The sequence below is a fragment of the Hermetia illucens genome, chromosome 1 (genome assembly GCF_905115235.1).
Source record: "Hermetia illucens chromosome 1, iHerIll2.2.curated.20191125, whole genome shotgun sequence".
Classification (NCBI taxonomy): Eukaryota; Metazoa; Arthropoda; class Insecta; order Diptera; family Stratiomyidae; genus Hermetia; species Hermetia illucens.
This window is the reverse complement of record NC_051849.1, coordinates 78,517,884-78,538,596: the sequence shown is the minus strand read 5'-3', so window position 1 is coordinate 78,538,596 and position 20,713 is coordinate 78,517,884. Positions and strand designations below refer to the sequence as shown.

Here is a 20,713-nt window from a genome sequence, read left to right as displayed (position 1 = left end):
TGCAATTAATCATTTAAATCTTACAGCTTTATTGATTTAGTTTTTATATAAAATATTCTGCAGTAATGTAGTGTAGTATTGATGCTACACTACAGAACGCTCACCCATACAGTGAGTTACATCCTTCTACATCGAATTTAAGGGGGTCTCCATACATGCAAAAGGGGTGTGTAATTTTTTTTTCATCAAATATAGTCATGTTGGGTATCAAATGAAAAGTCTCGATTAGTACTTTCCAAAGCTGGTTTTAGTTTTGACATTTGATAGAAAAGTGGAGAGTTCATTTATTTATATGCACAAAACCTTTCATACCCGAAACGCCCAGCTTCTGGTATCCCGACATGTTTTCTTCTTCGGTAAAGGCTCTTCTACGTTAAGATGCTGGAAAAAGCCTGAAGAGGGAGAAAATTTTCGCGGAATCATAGACCTTGACCGATCTCCACAGAGGGCAGCTTTGACAGCAAAGTGCAAGTATGTATATGCCACACATGGAATTCATGAGAGTCGTTATAGGCGTACGTTTTAAGGAAATACGAAGCCGAGCTTTGGTTATCTCCATTCAATAGAACCTGGCAAAATCGACAAAGTAAGTTGTACAATGAACTTACAGTGAAAACCAGCAACACAAGCAAATAGTTGACATGAGTAATATCCAAGTCCAAGAATAAATTGAATAGATAACCAATTTTTGCTTGACCGTGGAAGATGCAGAAATTTTAACAATTTTGAGAAGTTATATACACAAGATAAGATATTGTAAGTGAGCATTTAACTTTCAACCTCATTAATTTGTTATTGTTTTTTATTTACTTTTAAAAAATAATGGTCCTGACGTGGAGTTGAAATTCTGGAATAAGTCGGTAAGTATCAGCTAAAAAAGAATTATACCTATTAAACATAAATGTACAATCAGTCTACGATCAATAAACGAAATCGAGACGACCAGCAAATGTCAATGTGGTTAGAGATCAGACAACAGTCAAATGATCAAATGATTTGAAGATGGAAGCAAATTAATCGAAATCTTCACCATGTGATACGTATCGTCATCTTGCTGTAAGATTGTTTCACTTAGTTTCTTCAATTCTGGTATCAGAAGTTTCTCCAATATAGTCTGTATTCTCATGAAAGCGCTGTCAATTCAAAAAAGTACATGTCGACGATTCTCCACGGTGTTTTACGATCTCCGGTGGGTTTTCGTCGACGTAGTAACGAGAGTTTTGTTTATTACCGTCTTTAGCACCAGAAAACCGGGTGGAGACGATTCCTCTGAAGTTATCATGGGGTGGAATTATTATGTACCATTGTGACCATCCTACGAATATTAAAATTTCTATCAGCGGAATCTCGCTTCAGTCACTGCTGGTAGTCAATATATTTTCCTGAAGGTTTATACTGAACATGCTCTAGCTGAGCAAATGTGTCGGAAATGTTCGCACGCTTTGGTGACTTGAAAGGCAAGAGACGTTCTGGAAAACCAAAAATTTTGAAGACTAGAAGTGGGGTGAATGAAATTCACTACAGAATTGAAGGTTAATTTATGAGTGGCAACCAAAAGTCATCAATGATCCTTTGCCATATCTCCAATAATTTGGGGATTCCACCATTAAAGGAACTTGACTGCATTGAAACGCGATATTGAGTCATCGATCCATTGTTACACCTCTATTTTCGAGAAGTGGTCATCAATCTAAAAGCTAATCTAAAATACACCTGGCTTGCGAGTTGCAATCAGGAAGTTTTCACAGGTCGATTCGAAAGCTCCTCACTTCCAAGGCCGAGTGGGGATGACCATTCTCATGAAACAAAATCATTTGCTTATGTTCCTCTTTAACAATGTTCCGCTCTTACCGGTCCATCAGATTTGATTAATACTGCTTCCAATGAAATCTTTGCGCTCCATTTTATGCAAGGATGGCAAGTACAGGTGCAAGAGAAATCACAAACATCTATGACCAAAACCATAATTCATACCAGAGATACAGGATCAAAAGACTGACACTAAACCCTCTCAGCACCTCATTTCTACTACAATAACAATGCAAACGTATGTACAAGTTTAAGGATTTACTTCCAAACTATTACAATGAATAAAAAGGCAGCTCAAATATTTTTCCAGTGAAATGTTGATGAACTGAGCACAAGTTGTACTCCCAATCAAAAGCAACGATTGAGCATTTCTCATAGATCTTCGGATGATCACAGCGGTATCACAGCGAAGATATTGACCACCTTCAGGATTGACGAACCAAAGTGGAAATTCGATAGAAATTATATTGGTTGGTAAATTCTCGCTGCCGACCACTACCTGAGCATACTGCAGAAGAACCGTCTTTCATTTGACTGGTTAAGTTTCTCTATTTTTTAAATATTGACATGGGTTTTGGAGGTCTCTGTTCGGAATCAAATAGTTTCAACGATAGCTAAAACCAACCAAATAAGAAAGGGTCCTAAGTAGTGAACTGTACCTTACCTTTGAGTGTAATAAAAGAACTACAGTCCAAGCAGTGGGTTATGAACTCCAATCTATGGAAATCAAACTCTTCACACAACACATAAAGGAACCCCCATTCTATCCTTCATCTCCTCCTTCATCTATCCCTCTTTTTCATAAAATTAACTTACCAGAACGATTGGAGAATTTTCAACTTTCCTTAAAAAATCACAAAGAAAATTAAATGATTCATAGCCACTGATATTTTTGAGGACTTTATATGGATCTTTAAGTAAGATGAAGGTTTTTTTGGTCCTATCCATTATTTGTGGATAAAAATTTCCCAAACTACCACCTTCCACTGAGATTGGAAACAAGTTCCTCTCAAAATACTGGCACTAGCAATGCAAACGCCGGTGGCATTCTAGTTCGTAGACTCTGTTATAGTATCACGAAAAAACTGTTCTTATTGCCCCATTGAATGAATGATTCATATAGTAATATCTCCGTCATGATAACTCCATTCATTCGATATCATAAACAACTTAGTTAAAAGAGTAAAGTAAGATTTCCTACATAGAAAATAATTAAGAAACTTAAAATGAGTAAAAACAATTTTACCCCTGATCTGTGAGTTGACTAATTCCACAATTAGTCTTCTAATTACAGTTAATAGTGGTTCTCGATTTAAGTTATTAATTGAATAAATGGTTATCGGATTAATATCTTCCATTCAATAGAATAGATGCCCAGAATAACTGAAGTTGGAGTTTTTTTAGCTAAAACTCAACATGATAGTAATGAACAGGGTTAAGTTGAACAATTGTAAAATATGTTTCTTGGAATGTATATGCTCCTTCGAGCTTCGTATGGCGTACAGTATCCATGCAGTTCTCTTTTATCCTTTTTACCTTATTATTGATGAGGGTAAAACTCTCGTTCTAACAATTATTGCTATGATATGTTTCAGCGAATCGACGGACCGACTAACTACTCATATCAACAAATAAATATATCAGTGGTTGGTCAATAAGTTTTGTGGTTCGATAAGAGAGGGCGTTACTACTAGCCCTTTTTTTCTGTTATGCTAGTACACTCTTCATGTGAACGTATGTGAAGCTTCATTTCAATATGTCAGTTGATACTTTGTTTAGAAGCCACTTAGTATCGAAATGTTTCAGTATTTTTTACAATGGAAAAAATGAAAAATCGTGAAGTGATATTCTTATTTTTGGAAGGTTTAAAATCAAAGAAAATTTATGAGCGAATGTTGAAAGTATGTAAGGACTCTTTTAGTATAGTAGAAAAATGGTTGCTGAATTTAGACATGGTCGTACAAACTTTGAAGACGATCCACGTCAAGGACGTCCAAAAACAGCAACAACACCAGAAATCGTTGAAAAACAAACAGGATATCGTATTGGAAAATCGTCGAATGGCAGAAGGAAATTTAGTAAAAGCCCTACGCATCTCATCGGACAGCGTAAGTAATATTTTGACTGAAATATTGGTCTTTAGAGAGCTGTGTACACAATGGGTGCCGCATTCGCTAACAATGGAACAAAAACACATTCGTTTTCGAAGGGATAAAGTAGATTTTAGGGGTTATTTCATGACTATCGATCAGACTTGGGTCTATCACCATGATCCCGAATTCGGCACCGAAACGAGTTCGTGTCCAGAAATCGGCCAAGAAGTTGTTAGCATCAGTTTTTTGCAATGCGAAACGAATTTCGTTTTTGGATAACTTACAAACTGGTAAAACAAAAAATTTTGAATATTAATGTAATCTTTTAGACCAGCTGAAATAAATAATTCGTCAAAAAGGACCACGTTTGCAGAAGAAAAAAATTCTTTTTCATCAGGACAATGCACCGGGTCACAAGAACGTTTTGACAATGGCCAAAATCCATTAATTTAACTTCGAATTTTTGGAGCATCCATCGTATTCACCCCTAGCGACTTCCATCTGTCTGCAGTCCTAAAAAATGCATGCGTGGAAAGCGTTTTTAATCAAGCGATGAGGTCATAATAGCTGTGGAAGCGCATTTTTCAGCCCTTCGATATTGTCACTTCAGAGATGGAATTCATAAATTGGAATCTCTTTGGAACAGGTGTATTGATGTTCACGGAGACAATAAAGTGCATTTGAAACCATAAAATTGTGTTTTTCTTATCGAACCGCAAAACTTATTGAACAACCAGAAGAAGTCATTTGCCTTACAATTGAGAGGCAAAGATTATAAATCCATTTTCTTGTAAAGCATATAGAGACAACATTCTTTAATAGTCCTAGACATGCCGATTGCATCAGAAGCGTTATGTGTTCGTTTGTAGGACAAAAGTCAGCACTGCACAGTGATACTTTAGCATTTCCATTTCCCTTCTATGACGGTTGCGTTTCACAAATGTCATTTCAACGGTAAACATATGTGTAAAATTATTTTTATGCCTCTGCAGACTTTCTGAATTTTTATTCCCATTTTTCAAAGTTTATAATTTTTAATTAATTTAGCATTGCCAGAAGATAAATTGCCATCTAAAGGCCCTTCTTTACAATAATAGATCAGCAGGCACTACAGGCATCACTATTGTGTAGAAAGTACACTGGTCTGCAGAAGTATGGACGGGGTCTGGGAGACGACATCATCAACGGCAACTACATGGGCCAGTCTTCAGTTCAACTTCAACTGAATTGAGAAACGTAACTTCCAGGAGTAACGAAAAAACTGCCTAATTTTTTGAATTGTACGATATTCCTGCGTAACCTATCCGAGTGCCAAGCATGAGCCAGTGTGTGGATGGACATAAATGACTGAAGGACTAATGGCTACCGTGACGACCACTATAATGGACGATGATATGTCATCACGAAAAGTGGTCATAACGATAGATATGCACATTTTCCTCCTATTATGATTGTGATAAATTGATTTGATTTTTGTATATCTCCAATATTTACAAGAAAATACATACAAAACTTCTATAAAATCTTCACCTGCATGACATGCTCAAAGTTGGAATGGACGGTACATAAAATTACCAAAAAATTGGGCCTTTGGATCACTCCAAGGCGCGTTTGTAAGAAGGCAAACGCTTATATCGTCCATTTCGCGGAGATACAAAACGAGGCTAGATTGGAATTTGCAAGGAAGACCATCCAGCAAGCACGAAGCTAATCAAAATTTAGGGGACTCTTTGCTGTAAGTATTTTTAAGTATGTTAGGATTCAATAACAACAACAAAAAATTCTTGAAGAGTTCCGAATAATTTAATCACCATCTAGTCTGTTTCGACTACCAAAACTTTGACAAAGGGAAAATTTACACATTTGGGTCTCCTTATCAGCAGGATATCGCGTTTATCCAAAGCAGTGTAAACATTGATAAGTGATTTGTGACGCAAAAATATTTTTTTGGTTAGCATACAGCTTCGATTTATATCTAATGGAAAATATTTAGAGAATGATCTGCATATGCACTTATGCAAATAGTAAACAAATAGTAGGTAAACATCAAAATCTACCAATCAAAGTGAAGCTCCTGCCATCAAGAAAGCGTTGATGTTTTGTCAGACCTAAGCCACACTAATAATTTCCGGAAAAGCCTAAGAAACACATATTTTAAACAAAAGTACACTCTGGCGTGTAGAGAGAAGGAGGGAAAGGAGTGACCCCCTCTGGCCCCAAGTCGCTTGGTGGCCCAGATTTTCGGCATAATTTTCACCCCGGACACAGTTTATCTCTTTCTCTTTAGGGCGCCGATGTTATGCCTTCCGTCGTTCCAAACCATTAAAGTATTGAAATTAGAACGCGGTCTATCAAATCCTATGCAATCTTTGTGAAAGTCCCAGAACCTTATTTCGTCACAGAGATTACAAAGCGTGCAACATTTTTTTTAGAATAATTTGCTTATGTGAGAGGCTGGGTAGGAAGAATATTCCAATCATCTCCTTTCTGGTTGTCACTTCCATTAAACTGTATGTGCCAACAGAGTTCTTTGTATTTATTGATTACACACATCTAGATACACATCTCCGTTCGCGTATTTATATTCATCTAACTAAATCATTTTATTCCATTTTAAGATTTCTTGCTTAACGACATTCGGGGATTCTTACGTAGACCAGCAACAATGATCATAGGGAGAAACTTCATATCCAAGGTGAAAATTATGCAGCTTCCCCTATAGTTTCACAATCAAATCTCTATTTCCAGAAACTTTACATCTTCATCATTGAACAGAACATTTGAAAGCCATGAGTGATAACAGCTCATTTGCCTGCAGCCAAGTCTTAAAAAAGCTGCCACAAAGCTATATTGGAGTTAGTTTTTAGCTGACCCGGAAAGCAGTATACTGATTGGCTATTCTGCAAGAATGTTTTTCGCTATGTGATTGTGACTAAGAATTATAATCCAAGTCGTCAGTAATAAAATTGTGGCAATGTTGGAAAACTCCCGACCCGGAGGGGATGACGCGAGTGAGATGTGAAAGCAGGCATTCCTCAGATAGCAGATGAAATAGCAGACAGATGGCAGAGGCAAGTGTATTGGACTGCTCATCTTTGAAGTAAGAAAATAAGTCAAAAGAGGATTTGGCATGGCAAATTAGTATCTAAGGCAATTCTTGTCTCATGCGCAAAGCGGGCTGTACCGGGCTGTACTTTTGGTGATGCGATATTACTGAACTTATTAGTTTCATCATCTACAATAGAAGAACTATGAAATTTATTGTCGAGAATTAGCACATGTAATATTTGCGATATTATTGAAAAGATGCTCCAGCACATTTGTTAATAATATTATTCAGAAAATGCGACGGTGTTTCCATAAAGCACCGCGAAGACTAAATTAACTATGTTATTTGAGCTTTAAAGAAGCAAACGCATCGTACCTTAAAAGCATCAACCGCAATTGGAGGCCCAGATATGGGTTAAATTTCAATGCATAGGCATAGTAATGCAAAAACAGTTCTAACACGGAGAAAAGGGTTTTTTTGCTGTTAACCTTACGAAAGAAGTCCGATACACTGACCCAATGATGACGCACCCAACTTACACGGAAAAAGATGGATCTACTATTTTGAAGTTAGGTTAACGTTATTAAAATGAAACTAGTCCACAAAATTTTCATTGGTCAATAGGGATGAGAGAGCAATTATTTGATCTAATGGTTGCTACTAGTACTAGTATTTGCCCACTATAATGACAGCATTGCTGCCAACAGCGAGCTTGTGTTAATAAAATTTTTTATGGGATTCAATTAGGTATCAACGTTAAGTATTTGAGTATCGATCCGCATAATATACCCGGACATTGACAAGGTGCTGTAAAGTCGGGTTAGACTCTACCGTAACCAATACACCATTTGATTAAGATAGTTCCAATAACAAAAAATGTCCCTTTCCAAAAACCCATAAAAAAATCTTTGAAAGTTGTAAGTATTTTACAAAACAATTCTGATAGCTCATTGATCAAAAATTTATGTTTGCTGGTATATTGCTAAGTTTTCAGTATGAAAATTATCAACTCCTAACCTGCACATATAACATAAAAAGAGCTTACTGTACACAATTCACCCTATCAAAACTCCCTCATCCAAAACCAATAGAAGAATAACGTTCACCCTAAATAAATTGAATAATAGTATCTCCCACGAAAGAAAACAATAAATAAGGCACATTTAATCATTATGTAGACATTACACCAAATTCACTTGTGTCAATTTAAGACTGGTTTAATGCCCGACACATTTCTCCCCTTCAATTCAAGTTCTATAGACCCTCAGGCAGCCACCACCACCCAACTGCATTAGGTTGGGCAGGCTGACGACGATGTATCGTCGATTGCATGCATGCATAATACCGCAACTTATCAATGGAAAGTTAAAGCGAGAAAGCAAACTTACACCTACGACTCATTTAGTCACTCCATGGTGTGTCAGAACCCTTTCGAGTTTTCATCTGGCGAACTCCCGAAACGGAAGACGGACGAAGTAAGGTGAAAAATCCAACACTCGGGAAAAGCATGTGGCCTCAAAAAAAAAATTATCAAAGAAAACACTACAAGAACACAGCAACATGGAAAACTTCTCCCCCTTTAAGAACCCGACATGGCATAATTCAATTAGGAAACCCACGCCCACTATCAATAAATTTTAAACAAGGTTTGAAAATACACAACAAAAGTTTAGTAAAGTGCAAGCGTTAAGCACGTTAGCTTATTGTTTTGAACGAGATAAGTGAGCATGAACATTGTAAGATATAAGTTAATTTCCAAACATTTTTTAACCTTCCTTTCTTCTGACAATAATTACATGTGAAAAACGAAAATTAAAAAAGATATCCTTGAAATATCTAAAGTTAATTGCTGCCAATTCAGTAACTTATGGACTGTATCAGGGTTAAAAATAAATAAAGATTTTTAGGTCTATTTTTGAAAGAAAGTGGAAACATTCGGATTACCAAAAATATTTTTCGATATTCAAATCACAGAACCTTGAAGATGCATACGAACTTTTTATGGTAGAGTACTACTACTAAAGTTCCACATCGTTATGGAGAGCTCTACCCAATTTATACTATTTCCTTGCTATTATTTTCATGTTATTGTATGTCCATCTGAATCCTACCTTATATGGCAAATGTTGATTATTTTACTCGCAACTTACAGTGTAATTCCTGGTATAAGCGAAGTTCAAAATCGACAGAAACTCCAACGTGACGTAACTTTCGACTAAGATAGTTAGTTTACTGGGAAACATTGCATCGGTGCCAACCCAACCAACATGCCTATCTACAAACGTTCGTAATCCTATATATACATCTTGTGAACTTTCGTGATTAAGACGATTATCTGCAACTTGGACTTTAATATACCACCAATATGGTTAGCAATGTTGATAAGTTAATTAACACTCGATAGGATGAGATTCTAGAGAAAATATGATATTAAGACCCTGTTGCTTTTATAGCAAGTTGAACGGACACATTTATATTGTAGCACTATATGGCCGGGAAAGAAATGGTACGAGATATTGCTGCAGCTGATGTGAAACTTTGTAGTAATCCATAGCGAGTTTTCTCTTTCACTGATGAATAACGTGATTAAAATGATATTATCTATACAAGCGTCGATAAAATGAAAGCTGAACTAGTTAAAGAGAGTGCCCCGGATTTGGGTTTTCGAAGAAATAACCCTAAACAACATATTGAAAGGGATGAGGGAATATTCAGATCTAAACTACATTAAGAATGAGGATTTTTTCTCACTTACCTGTGTCTGTGTTAATCCTAAACTTGCGGCTAATTCTGCTCTTTCGGGCAGGGCTAAATACTGTGTCCGTTGAAACCGGCGATTTAGTTGTTGCAACTGTAACGAACTATATATTGTTCTAGGTTTTCGCATTTTCTTTCCTTTTCCATTAACCCGTAATCCTGTATCTTCACATTTATCTGAAATAAAATTAAAACACATTTTTCTCAATGACACCCAATATTTATTACAGATTTTGTATCTAGTGCATTGCAGGTATTGAAGAAGACAGGCAGAAGATTCCAAGACAAATCAAACAATAGCATAACACAAAGGCTGAAGAAACTGACTCAATTGCAAAAACAGGAAGATCGTCTAAGGGGAAAAAGATGGAATCGTTACCAGGAATAAATATTGAATTGAACTTTCATCGCCGATTAATACCAGTAGACCCAGCGGCACCTATCAGTAGAAAATTTACTAGTGGCTGCAATGTTTAACGTATATTCAATAATTTGGAAATGTAAAATGTATGGAAAGCACATACGACAGACGCAGAAGTCTACAAGGCCCTGTTAAAAAGGCTGAAAATGGAAGGAAAATGGAAGGCCAGTGGTACATGTACAATGATAGAAACCATAGATTTCAGAAGACTATGGTTAGAGGATTCAACCCAATATTTAAAAAAACAACAACAACCTCAGGCCTCAAATAGGGACAGGCTTGAAGATTCAGATTCAGCAAAAATATTGAAGAATAAAAGAATTTGTAACGAAAATGACAAACAAACGAAGACTCCCATTGTTTGTGAATACATTCATCAACAGGAACAATCCAAATCAAAACTTAGAACAACAATCGCAACAACCGGTTGTCATTCTCCAATTCTAGCTTCGCTGAACACTATTTCACATCATGCTCGCTAGGGACATGCTGACACTTGATACTTTAATGGAAACATGTTGGAAATGTTACTTGAAGTACAATCTGGCATCTGTCATCACTCCAAGATATTGGATAACTTGTTTTGAAGTAATGATGTGGTGTCCCATTCTGTTTCCAACCCTTATCCTTACTTCCCTGCTTCGTATGCGTACCACCTCTGCTTTATCCATCGCGAATTCGAGACCAACATCTTTTAGCAACTTGCTTATAACAAGGATCGCTTCGGATGACTTCAGCTCCAAATCCGCGAGATACAATAACGATCATCAATATATCATTAAGATGTACCACAATAGTTGTCTTAGCACAGAATCATCCAAGATTCTCTGTAGCCGGAAGCAATCACTTATAAATAATTTCCTTCAGCACTTTCCTTATCATGTCAAATATACATAGAGGCCTTTAGGCAACAGCACATGCACTATCCACGAAGCATACCTCAAACAACTCCAAACATGTCCTACCCCGACTTAATAGCCAGTTTAGAAACATTATTTGAATATCAAGGGCCGGTGCTCTGTCATCTCTCAGCCTACTGCAGATCTCCAGTACTTTTTTCGTCTCTAGTCGGAGTATTATAACCGCATCTAAAGACCTCTAGAAAATGCTGCGGCGCCTGCCATTATACACATAGCTGCCTGGCCCTTGAATATCTCCATTAAAGCTCTGAAGGTGCTTCCCCGTCTGTTTATATCCGGCTCTGCACAGGGTTGTTTGAAACGGAGCAAGAGTATCTAGGTTGAAGTTTCTTTGAGCTTCCTTGTAAACACCACCTTCAGCCCTGCCAATTAATCTCTATACTGCTCGCTTGGTGCAATGAAACACGAATCAGGTATTTATGGACAACCTGGAGAATGAACTCGAGGAAACTGGGGCACTCCCAAGATTCTGGATCAGATACGTGGATGATGCATTAGCAATTATCAAAAGGGAAGAAGCAGAATAAACTCAACTGGGCACATGGGATTTTACCATGGAGATGGGAAAGGAAGGAGAGATACCGCTCCTCCACTTAAAAATAATCCGGGAAAGATGGGATTTTGAATTCAACATCTACAGGAAACCGATCCAGACACAACGAAACATCACATACACCTCAAACCACGATTTCAACCATGGTGGCATACAACTTTATGACTGTCACAACACCGCTCAATGAGGAGAAAAGAAATAGAGAGAGGCTAAGAAAAACGGACACAACAGGAACCCCATCGAAAATCGGATCAAAAAGATGCTACGGCAGGTCTCAAGTCAGCAACTTTCAACACTCTTCCAGGAGGTGAACGCAGAACCTAGGCAATGGATAACATTAATCTACTCCGGCTACATAAACGTGGATTCCGGATCACCTGGATCAGCAGTCGATACTTGCTTAGGACCCGGTTACAATCAGTCAAGGACAAAAAAGAATTTACGGAAAAAAGCGGCATTTATAAAATTTCCTGCCCAGACTGCGACAAAATTTACGTAGGGCAAACAAAACGGTTAGTCCATACCAAGATGTTAAAACACTTAAAGGAGGGCGAATCCGTTAAAAATAAGAATAACGTACACATAAGGTGGCCAATTACTAGACATATCTATTATAGAGACACCATTTGCCGTTAGACAACGGCAATATTTTAAAGCAAGGGAACGACATTAGAAGAATAGATTCCTACGAGAGTCTCTACATCTCGAAAATTCCCCCGGAAAAAAAGGTTAAACACGGACATGGGCAGCAGGAGAAGAATAGAAGCTTAATTAAGATACATATTATATTCACAGAAATAGCTATAAAAATCCAAATTGTGACGAAAATTTTTCAAAAGATGAAATAATGAAGGAGCGGACAGTTGGTTCCCGAAATACGTATTTCTATTTGCCAAAAAACGGGACAAATTGTACCAACTGATCCTCTAGGTTGGGGGCTGACAACCCTACACGAAAAACCGAAGTTACGAAGCCACAACAGGAGCCTCGGACTGGACGGATAACACAACGATGAACCCGGCAACGGCAAAGGGATAACGATTTGCGCATTTTCTCATGGAACGTAAGCGTAAAGCGTAATAGGAATTACAACCCGACGTGTATAAACTATCTTTATGAATATCAAGCAAGAGGCGATTAGTGCGAGATCTTGCGATACACATTAATAAAGGCAAGACGAAGTATATGATGCCAATGTTTGCATTCAAAACAACCTCAAATAGCACTTGTCAGCTGAAATCAATGAAAATAGAAAACTGTAACTTTTAAATCATTGAAAATTTCTCCTATATAAGGTTTCGCCTATTTATGAAGAAAAAATCGCCGCACGGATGTTGACAATCAAGAGAACTTACAAATAAGTCCCGGAAGAAATGTCTCATGACAGGGTCTCTGTATAGTTGAAACTGCCGGAAAAGCTTTTCAAAAGGCTCGTTAAGAGTAGACGATACGCGCTTCGGGGGCTCATCGGTTTTAAATCAGGTTGATCCAGGGCGAATGTTGTCATGGACGCCCTTCATCGAACTGACGAACACAGCCGCCGATCATGATATACAGTACAGTAAATTAGTGCTGCTCGTAACATATTGATGGGACGAGTAATGGATGGATGATCACTCATAGTTTCAACTTTGTGTTGAAAAAAGCCGAAGTAGTCATCTTGACTTAAAAAAAAATCCCGATTCTGCGTCTCATGTCAAAGTCACAACCAATAGTTAACTACCTCGGATTGATGATCGACTCGAAGATGACCTTATTTAAGTAAATCAAAGCCATACCGGACAAGGCTACAGCAGTTTCGGCCTTAAGTCGGCCATTTGCCATTGCAAACATTGGGGGTCCTACTTCTAGAGACGGCAGCTAGTAACTGCAACGCACTCTGTTCTGCTCTGCTTGGGATATGAGCAGCTGCCTTCTGCAAGTAGGACTATCGTAAACGTATTCCGCAAGTGCAGTGACGGTAAGCTTTGTGGGTAGCGTCTTCGTATCGCACTATCTGGGAACTGGCCATGATGGTGATTGCGGGAGTGATTCCCATTGCCCTCCTTACTGAAGGAAGAAGACTCAAGGGAGGTGGTTGCTCGTGAGGAACGGCAGCCAACTCTAAATGAATGGCTACTCTCTTGGCAAAATGAGTCAAAAGGGAGACGAACTGCACGGTTGTCACAATTCAGATGCGTGGCTGGATCGAAAGCAACGTGAGATTGAATATTTTCTTACCTAGCTCCCAAACTTGCATGCAGGTTTTCAGTCTTATCAACAAAAGTTTGGGAAAACACAACCTCCCGACTGTGTATTCTGCAATGGGGTTGCGAACGATGCCCAACGATGTGGCGGGTGAAATGGGATTTATGGGTTTTTCTTGTGGCGAAGGAAATGAGCTCAACCGGTTCAAGAAACGAATGGCGTTGGGACCCTTAAACTAACAATTCCTTTCATCCTCTCACCTTCCACTGCGAAAGGACTGAAGAATTGAAGATTTCCTAAAGCGGGAAAAGAGTGCTACCCCGAAATACTATATCAAACGGTTTCAGACTAGTTCTCAGGTGTCGAGGAGATATTTAATCTCCTAACCTAACCTAACCTAACCTAACCTAACCTAACACTCTGCGCGGAAAAGCATTCACCTACCAGACCCACAAAAGAAAATCCTGTGGTCAAGGCTCTTACAATATTAAACTAGTCCTTATACATTTCTCAGAAACCCAGACTCTTTGCAAGAAAAATTGGAAACTCTTAGCCGCATTTGAGAGGGGAACAATAATAATAATCGTTAAACTACGGTACCATGTAGGACGCATTATGGTCTGCATTGCGCTCACTCATAATTATTGCCTTGATTTGACTCCGAAATTCATTCACAGCTGAGCCGGCGATATAAAACCCACTGCCACCAGTGAAATTTGAACCGCGACCTTCCGTGTGGCAGCCTAGCGCTCTAACCACTAGGCCGGCCGGAGGAGAAAGCTCCGAAAAATTATGTATGAGGGAGTATGATCTTACCCGATAAGTCTGGGCAACAATCATGGTAGAAAAAGAAGACGTAGCAGGATGTCAGACGACTGCTAGAGATATCGACTTCGTGAACATTGACGCAATGTCAGGATGTTTGGAATTCCTTATTAATGCAGGTCTAGTTTATGAAGTAAATATTATGGTAATATATAAAGAAGGATATATTATTTAAAGTAACCTCGTGAGTTTCATACAATAATTAATTTTTTTTTTCATATATGCCTGATTGCTGCTTAGCAATCCTCAAAGCGAAGATCTAGTAGCCCGGATACCCTGGACTTGTGATCCGATAAACAAATAGATTTGAGTGGGGTCCTTACATCCAAACTAAATTTCCTAAAGGCAACAGAAATATTAAATAGGCTTCATATCTGTTGGTAGCAACTTCACATGAAGAAATCGCAGAGGAAGGAATTATATTAGATCTTTAATCGAGACTACGTTGCAAATTAGTATTCCGATGATGATCAAAAAAAGTAATAAATCATCAAATACCCGCGCACCTACTTTCATTTATTTATAACTTTATCACTTCGCTCAAACAAATACAAAGACTGAAATATCCAACCGTTTCTCTAACTACATAAATTAACCAAATTTAATACCTTACATGGAATATTACAATAAAAACCCTTTCAAATCCAATTCTCATCCAACGGCCGATCAAAATTCAGATTCTCCCATAAAAGCCTCCACTTCTGTGACCTGATCCGATAAATTTGCCAGCGAAAACAATTCAATGTACATAACCTAATAATTAGCACCTCATTAATAACACAATTACAACAATTTAGTGCGAGGCTAATTAAGAAAATTTATGGCTGTGGGTTTTTGAATGAAAATACGCGCTTTATAACGATGACGGGGCGGCTGTTCTCTATGGCTCCGAAGCCTAGGCACCTCCATAAATACGGACAAAAGCCACGATGGTAGGCCACACTTTCTGCTTCCACGGGTAGAGTGAATTTATAGATTCAATGTATAAAAGAAAGAGCCAAGTTCGATATAGTACACGAGCCTAGATGGTAAATGGTGGACGACCTTGTAAAAGTGTGTATTTGTCGATTTTAAAGAGCACTTCACCTGAACAGGTTTCACTAGGGAAATTCTGGTCGCGTCTTTAAGTTTGTTTGAAAAGGGGAAAATGCACAGAAGAGTAGTCAGAAACCTTTCAATTAATAATCGATAGAAATTTTACTTCGCTCAGTGCTCTGCCCTCGTGGATGATATTGCATTGTCAGGTGAGCAAGGACGACGTGGAAGCCGGAAAGGTTATTGTATGCTGTTGGGAATACCTACATTAAACGTGTTTGTGAATAATGAAGCCGCAGACATTCACGCTGTCCTAAATCAAAACCTGAAAGACACATCTACAGTGGGTTCGGCATTTTATCTAACCTTAACACTTCGTCTCTTCACTATCTACCCTTTTTTCCAACCAAAAGCAAAGCTGCAAAAATATACGCTGAAACCACAATTCATCTTCAGCAACTTTTTTACTCTCTCAACAATAACTGCATAACATGATCAAGGTGGCGTAAATTCAATTAATCATAAAAATATTGCTGATAGCAGTTATCCGCTGCTACCACTTTTATAGTGAAAGAGTATCTGGGGCAATTAATTCGAGTAATTGAATTTTTTTTCGGTGTATATTAACTCAACTGGCTTCAACGTCTAATGTATCTTTTGTATTCCAACCGTTTACGGGCAATTGATTCGTTTTTGTTTGAGCAGCACAATATTAACACCATGCCTGTTAGTATTCAGTTAAAGTACGGAGGATAAACAAATAGTGTATCTTAATTAAATACAATCTTTTTACACGACATTTACTACATTTAAATTATGAATGCATGGGCATGTAGTACGCTTGCCTACGTACAGCAGGCTTGAGCGGATACAGAATGCAATACACTATTAATTATCGGATATGCATCATTAATTTGAGTTTTTGTTCGTCGGTGGAGAAATATAGAACTGATTTATTAAAAGGTAATTCTAGAAATACATTGGCGCTCAGGTTTTTGTTGAACTTTGCAGCCTTTTTGATGTTTTCATTAATAGATGTGTCTACGTAGTGATAATGACTCTTTCATTCATATCAGTGCACTTATTCCCCCCTTTGAGGAATGAAAAAAATATGAATGAAATTTCAATTTTGATTATACTTAGGAGAGACAGATAGATTTGCAAAAAGAGGATCACCATTCACGTCCTCTAGTAATTTTCTCGCACGGCTTCGTTCCATCGCCTAAATTTCATTTAATAAATCGTTCTTAGAGGTAGGTTCGTGAAATCGATTCTGCGGTTTCACCCCAGTATTTATCAAATGGCTGCAAATATCGATATATTTTCACAGGTGAAGCCTAATCACATTCAAAGCGTAGGGAAAAGGAAAACCAAGCACTTCATTGAGAGATAAATATCCCAATGAAGTACCTCACTTTCCTCAGTATTTAAGCTCATCGAAGACAACTGGTAGAAGCCGACTCCTACATAATACATGTAACGGAACAGGGGCATTCCTATAAATCGATTTCTTACCTTGATTTCGCTTCACTTCAACCTTTGGTCAACACAGAGTACAATACATGCATGATGATAACGCTATTGACTCGGACATTTGCTGATCACCGTGCATGATAAAAATCCTGAATAACGCTTTTGTTAATCAATAGAACATTGACTCCATTCACCGCAGTTTACTTGGTAGGCGAGGGTAATTGTCATCCCCAGGCAACGTCCAGCAACCGCGTTTATTGGAAAAGTTAAAAGAATAATATTCAAAAGCTGGCTTCGATTTCTATCTGTGACGGACTGCGTGGATAGTGGGAGGCACAGACGACATGATACAATATTTGTTAGACAAAAGGATATAAATAGAAAGATAAGCAAATGTCAAGGATTGCAAGGACTGACTTTTGTTTAAGAATAGACTTATTTACCTTGTATGTATGTAGTTTAGTCAAACAAAATAGAGTAAAGGCTATTGACTCAAAGGTCATTTCAGCTATTTCTACCGTTAAAAAAGGCACTACATTGTAACGCATCATCCATTTAAGGGAAAAGTTATGAATTGATATTAGGAACGTAACCTAGAACAAGGACTGATTCTTACACATATCACATAGTTTAAAGTGGAAACCTAACAAGTCGGGAAACCGGAAGCTGGGCGCTTCAGGTATGAAAGGTTTTGTTTGCTTCTTCTGTAAGTATATTTGAGTGTAGAACTATCCCATTTGTAAGTGGCCCGTTATGTATATGCATTTAGCATGTCTGACTAACCACTTTAGTATGATATCGATATTTAGTTGCAGTAAATTTACACGGTAAAGTCAACTTTGAGCTATTGTAATTTTGTTACTCATAGTGTGATTTTAATGAAACTTCGGGATAATATGTTTCATATTACATTTTATATTACTACCAACTTTTATAACTATTGGATAAACTTAAGGGAGTTTTACTCAATTTCCCCAAAAATATGATAATATACTATTATTAACTTGATTTGAACAGATATCGATATAAAGAGTATTTGGAGGCCTGGGCACCATATAGAGGCAGCTTCATGAATTTTTTTCAGATTTTTCGGTTGGGTAGTTTCAGAGAATGGGTCCATTAATTTCCACCCCTCCCACTCCCGGTTTGATACTCCACATGGCTATATTCGATAAACAAAAATGTTAGACCTCCTTTTTACATGTATGGGGACCCCCCCTAAAACTCCACGTAGAAGGATATGACTCAATGCATGTCTAGGCGTCCACAGTTCCCACCTTCTCACCAAATTTCGTGTCAATCGGTATAGCCGTTTCTGAGAAAAGTGCGTGTGGCAGACAGACAGACCGACACAGACAGACATTGAACCGATTTGCAAACAAAACCTTAAAAAAACAGTTTTCTTCACCACAAGCATATTAATTATGTCGTCGAAATAAGTCTTTACGCAAAAATCGGTATTCTGGCTGGATGTTGGCCTAGAATATTGGGGAGTTTTAATCTGAAAGCTAAGAAACAATCCTGATCAAATGAATGAGTATTCTATGCAACAGGAGGATAAAAATACTAATCATTCTCCAAGTGACACTGTCATAAAATTGCTTCTTATAAAAACCAACCTAGTAGGAATCAACTTGCACATAACTTTTCGATTGGGAGGACTTTTGTCATTTATTTGCTATGGATCACGGTTTCTGGTTTATCATATAATGCACCTATTCACTCCTGAAGACTTGACCCTCGAAAACATTGATTTTTTCCTCTCCGACCTGGTTCGTCGTTCACTTTTCGTTGCCGTAAACATAGGAAAAGCCGAATCAAAAGTGAATGTATGACGTAAAATGTTCTGACAGTAAGCATGATCCGTATATTGATTTCGTCTATTTCGTTGTTGTCCTTTGTGAGACCTGTGTCACAAAATAGTCAACTTGCTTGAAGTTGTTATCGTTTATTGTCGCGTTTTGTCAGATTCTTTTTCTTCTGGTTGGTGCCATCATTTTGATTTTGATTTTCTCTTGATTTATTTTTAGGCCCGCGTTACTTCGTCAAGCTTCATCAGGGTCCTCTTTCATGCTTTCTTTTGATGGTCTCAGGGTATTGATATTATCTGCATAGGACATTATCTAAGGTGATTTATACAGTAGCGCACGTTAAATCAATTTTGTATCTTTTAGATTATACACGTCAGAACGACGATGGGTCTTTTAGGGGCCAGCCCCATTTTAATTCAGAGTTTGTGCCGAAACATTAGTTGGTTTCGCATATTTAATTGCCCGCTACACTGATATACGATCACAAGTTCAAACGCAAACAACAGTACAGTACCGTGCGATCGATACTGTCTTATGCTTATTTGATGCCAACAAACATTTAATGGACATTGTATTCCCGACACTTCTCCAGCACCTACTTTGCTGAGAATATGTAATCCATCGTTTACTTTCTACGTTGAAGTCCACCCTAATATTTACCAACAAAAGGAGGGTTCAAGCTTTATTTCAATTATTTTTTGTAACAAATCCCCCTATAGTTCTCGCCTTAGACTTTGCCACATTTCCAAGCAGAACAAACAAACGCCTTAATCTTCTCCATTGTTTCATCACACTGAATAGTATTCATGAGCTCATGAGGCTTGGTCACCATCTCCACATTTCTTGTCCTTAGTAGCCCTCAGATATTTCATCAACACCAGGTATTATGTTGTTTTTCAGCGTTTTTAGTGCGTTTAGTGCGATGTGCGGACGTGTGTTAAGACAAAACCTTATTAAAAGCGGTTTACTATCTGTCTATCTGTCCGTCACACGCATTTTTCTCGAAGACGGTTATAGCGATTGACACCAAATTTGGTAGAAAGGTGGGAACTGCGAACGCTCACACATATTGTGAGTTAGATCCTTTCACGTCGAATTTAAGGGGAGGGGGGGATCCCCATACATGCAAAAGGGGGGTGTACATTTTTTTTCATCAAATATAGTCATGTGGGTATCCAATGCAAGCGTACTTTTCGAAGCCGGTCGACATTTGTTGGAAAGGTGGGGAGTGCGAAAGATCGAAAGTGATCATTTCTTTAACGGACCCATTCTCAGAAACTGCACAACCGGAAAATCTGAAAAAGAGAAAACAGGCTGCCACTGTATGGTTCCTAGGCTCCGAAATACCCTCCATACGGATACCTGTTCAAATGAAGTTAATAATACTGCATTACTATAATTTTTAGTAATTGCCAAGGGAAGCCCCCTTAGGTTCACCTTGGAATCATGAAATTTTGCAGCAATGTGGGCTACATCATAGACCACGATCCTTATTTGGTGAAAATCGCACTATTACTAACAAATTTATAATAGGTCAAAGCTGTCGCTTCTGTGCAAATTCAAGACTTTGAATGTCAATATCACTTGAAAGTGGATATTTTCACATAATATATGCATATTATGTGCTACATACTAATGAGGCAAATGCACACTGAAATCTCTTTATAAATGAAATATACAAAACCATTCATACCTGAAACGTCTAGCTTCCGGTTTCCCGTCTTGTTATATGTTTTCTGCAAATTTTGCCTCCTAGTTCGTCTTTATTTGGCTCATTTCA

The 20,713-nt window shown here is 38.0% G+C and overlaps 1 protein-coding gene across 3 annotated transcripts in view; it reads right to left on the bottom strand.

The window, feature by feature from the left end:
* LOC119661384 (homeotic protein distal-less) overlaps window positions 1-20,713 on the bottom strand; it is a 135,522-nt gene that overhangs the window by 89,148 nt on the left and 25,661 nt on the right. For all 3 annotated transcript variants that reach the window (XM_038070705.1, XM_038070702.1, XM_038070704.1), the window contains exon 3: window positions 9,707-9,885. In XM_038070705.1, the coding sequence (XP_037926633.1) occupies window positions 9,707-9,885 (179 nt within the window). The remainder of the gene's footprint in view (window positions 1-9,706; window positions 9,886-20,713) is intronic.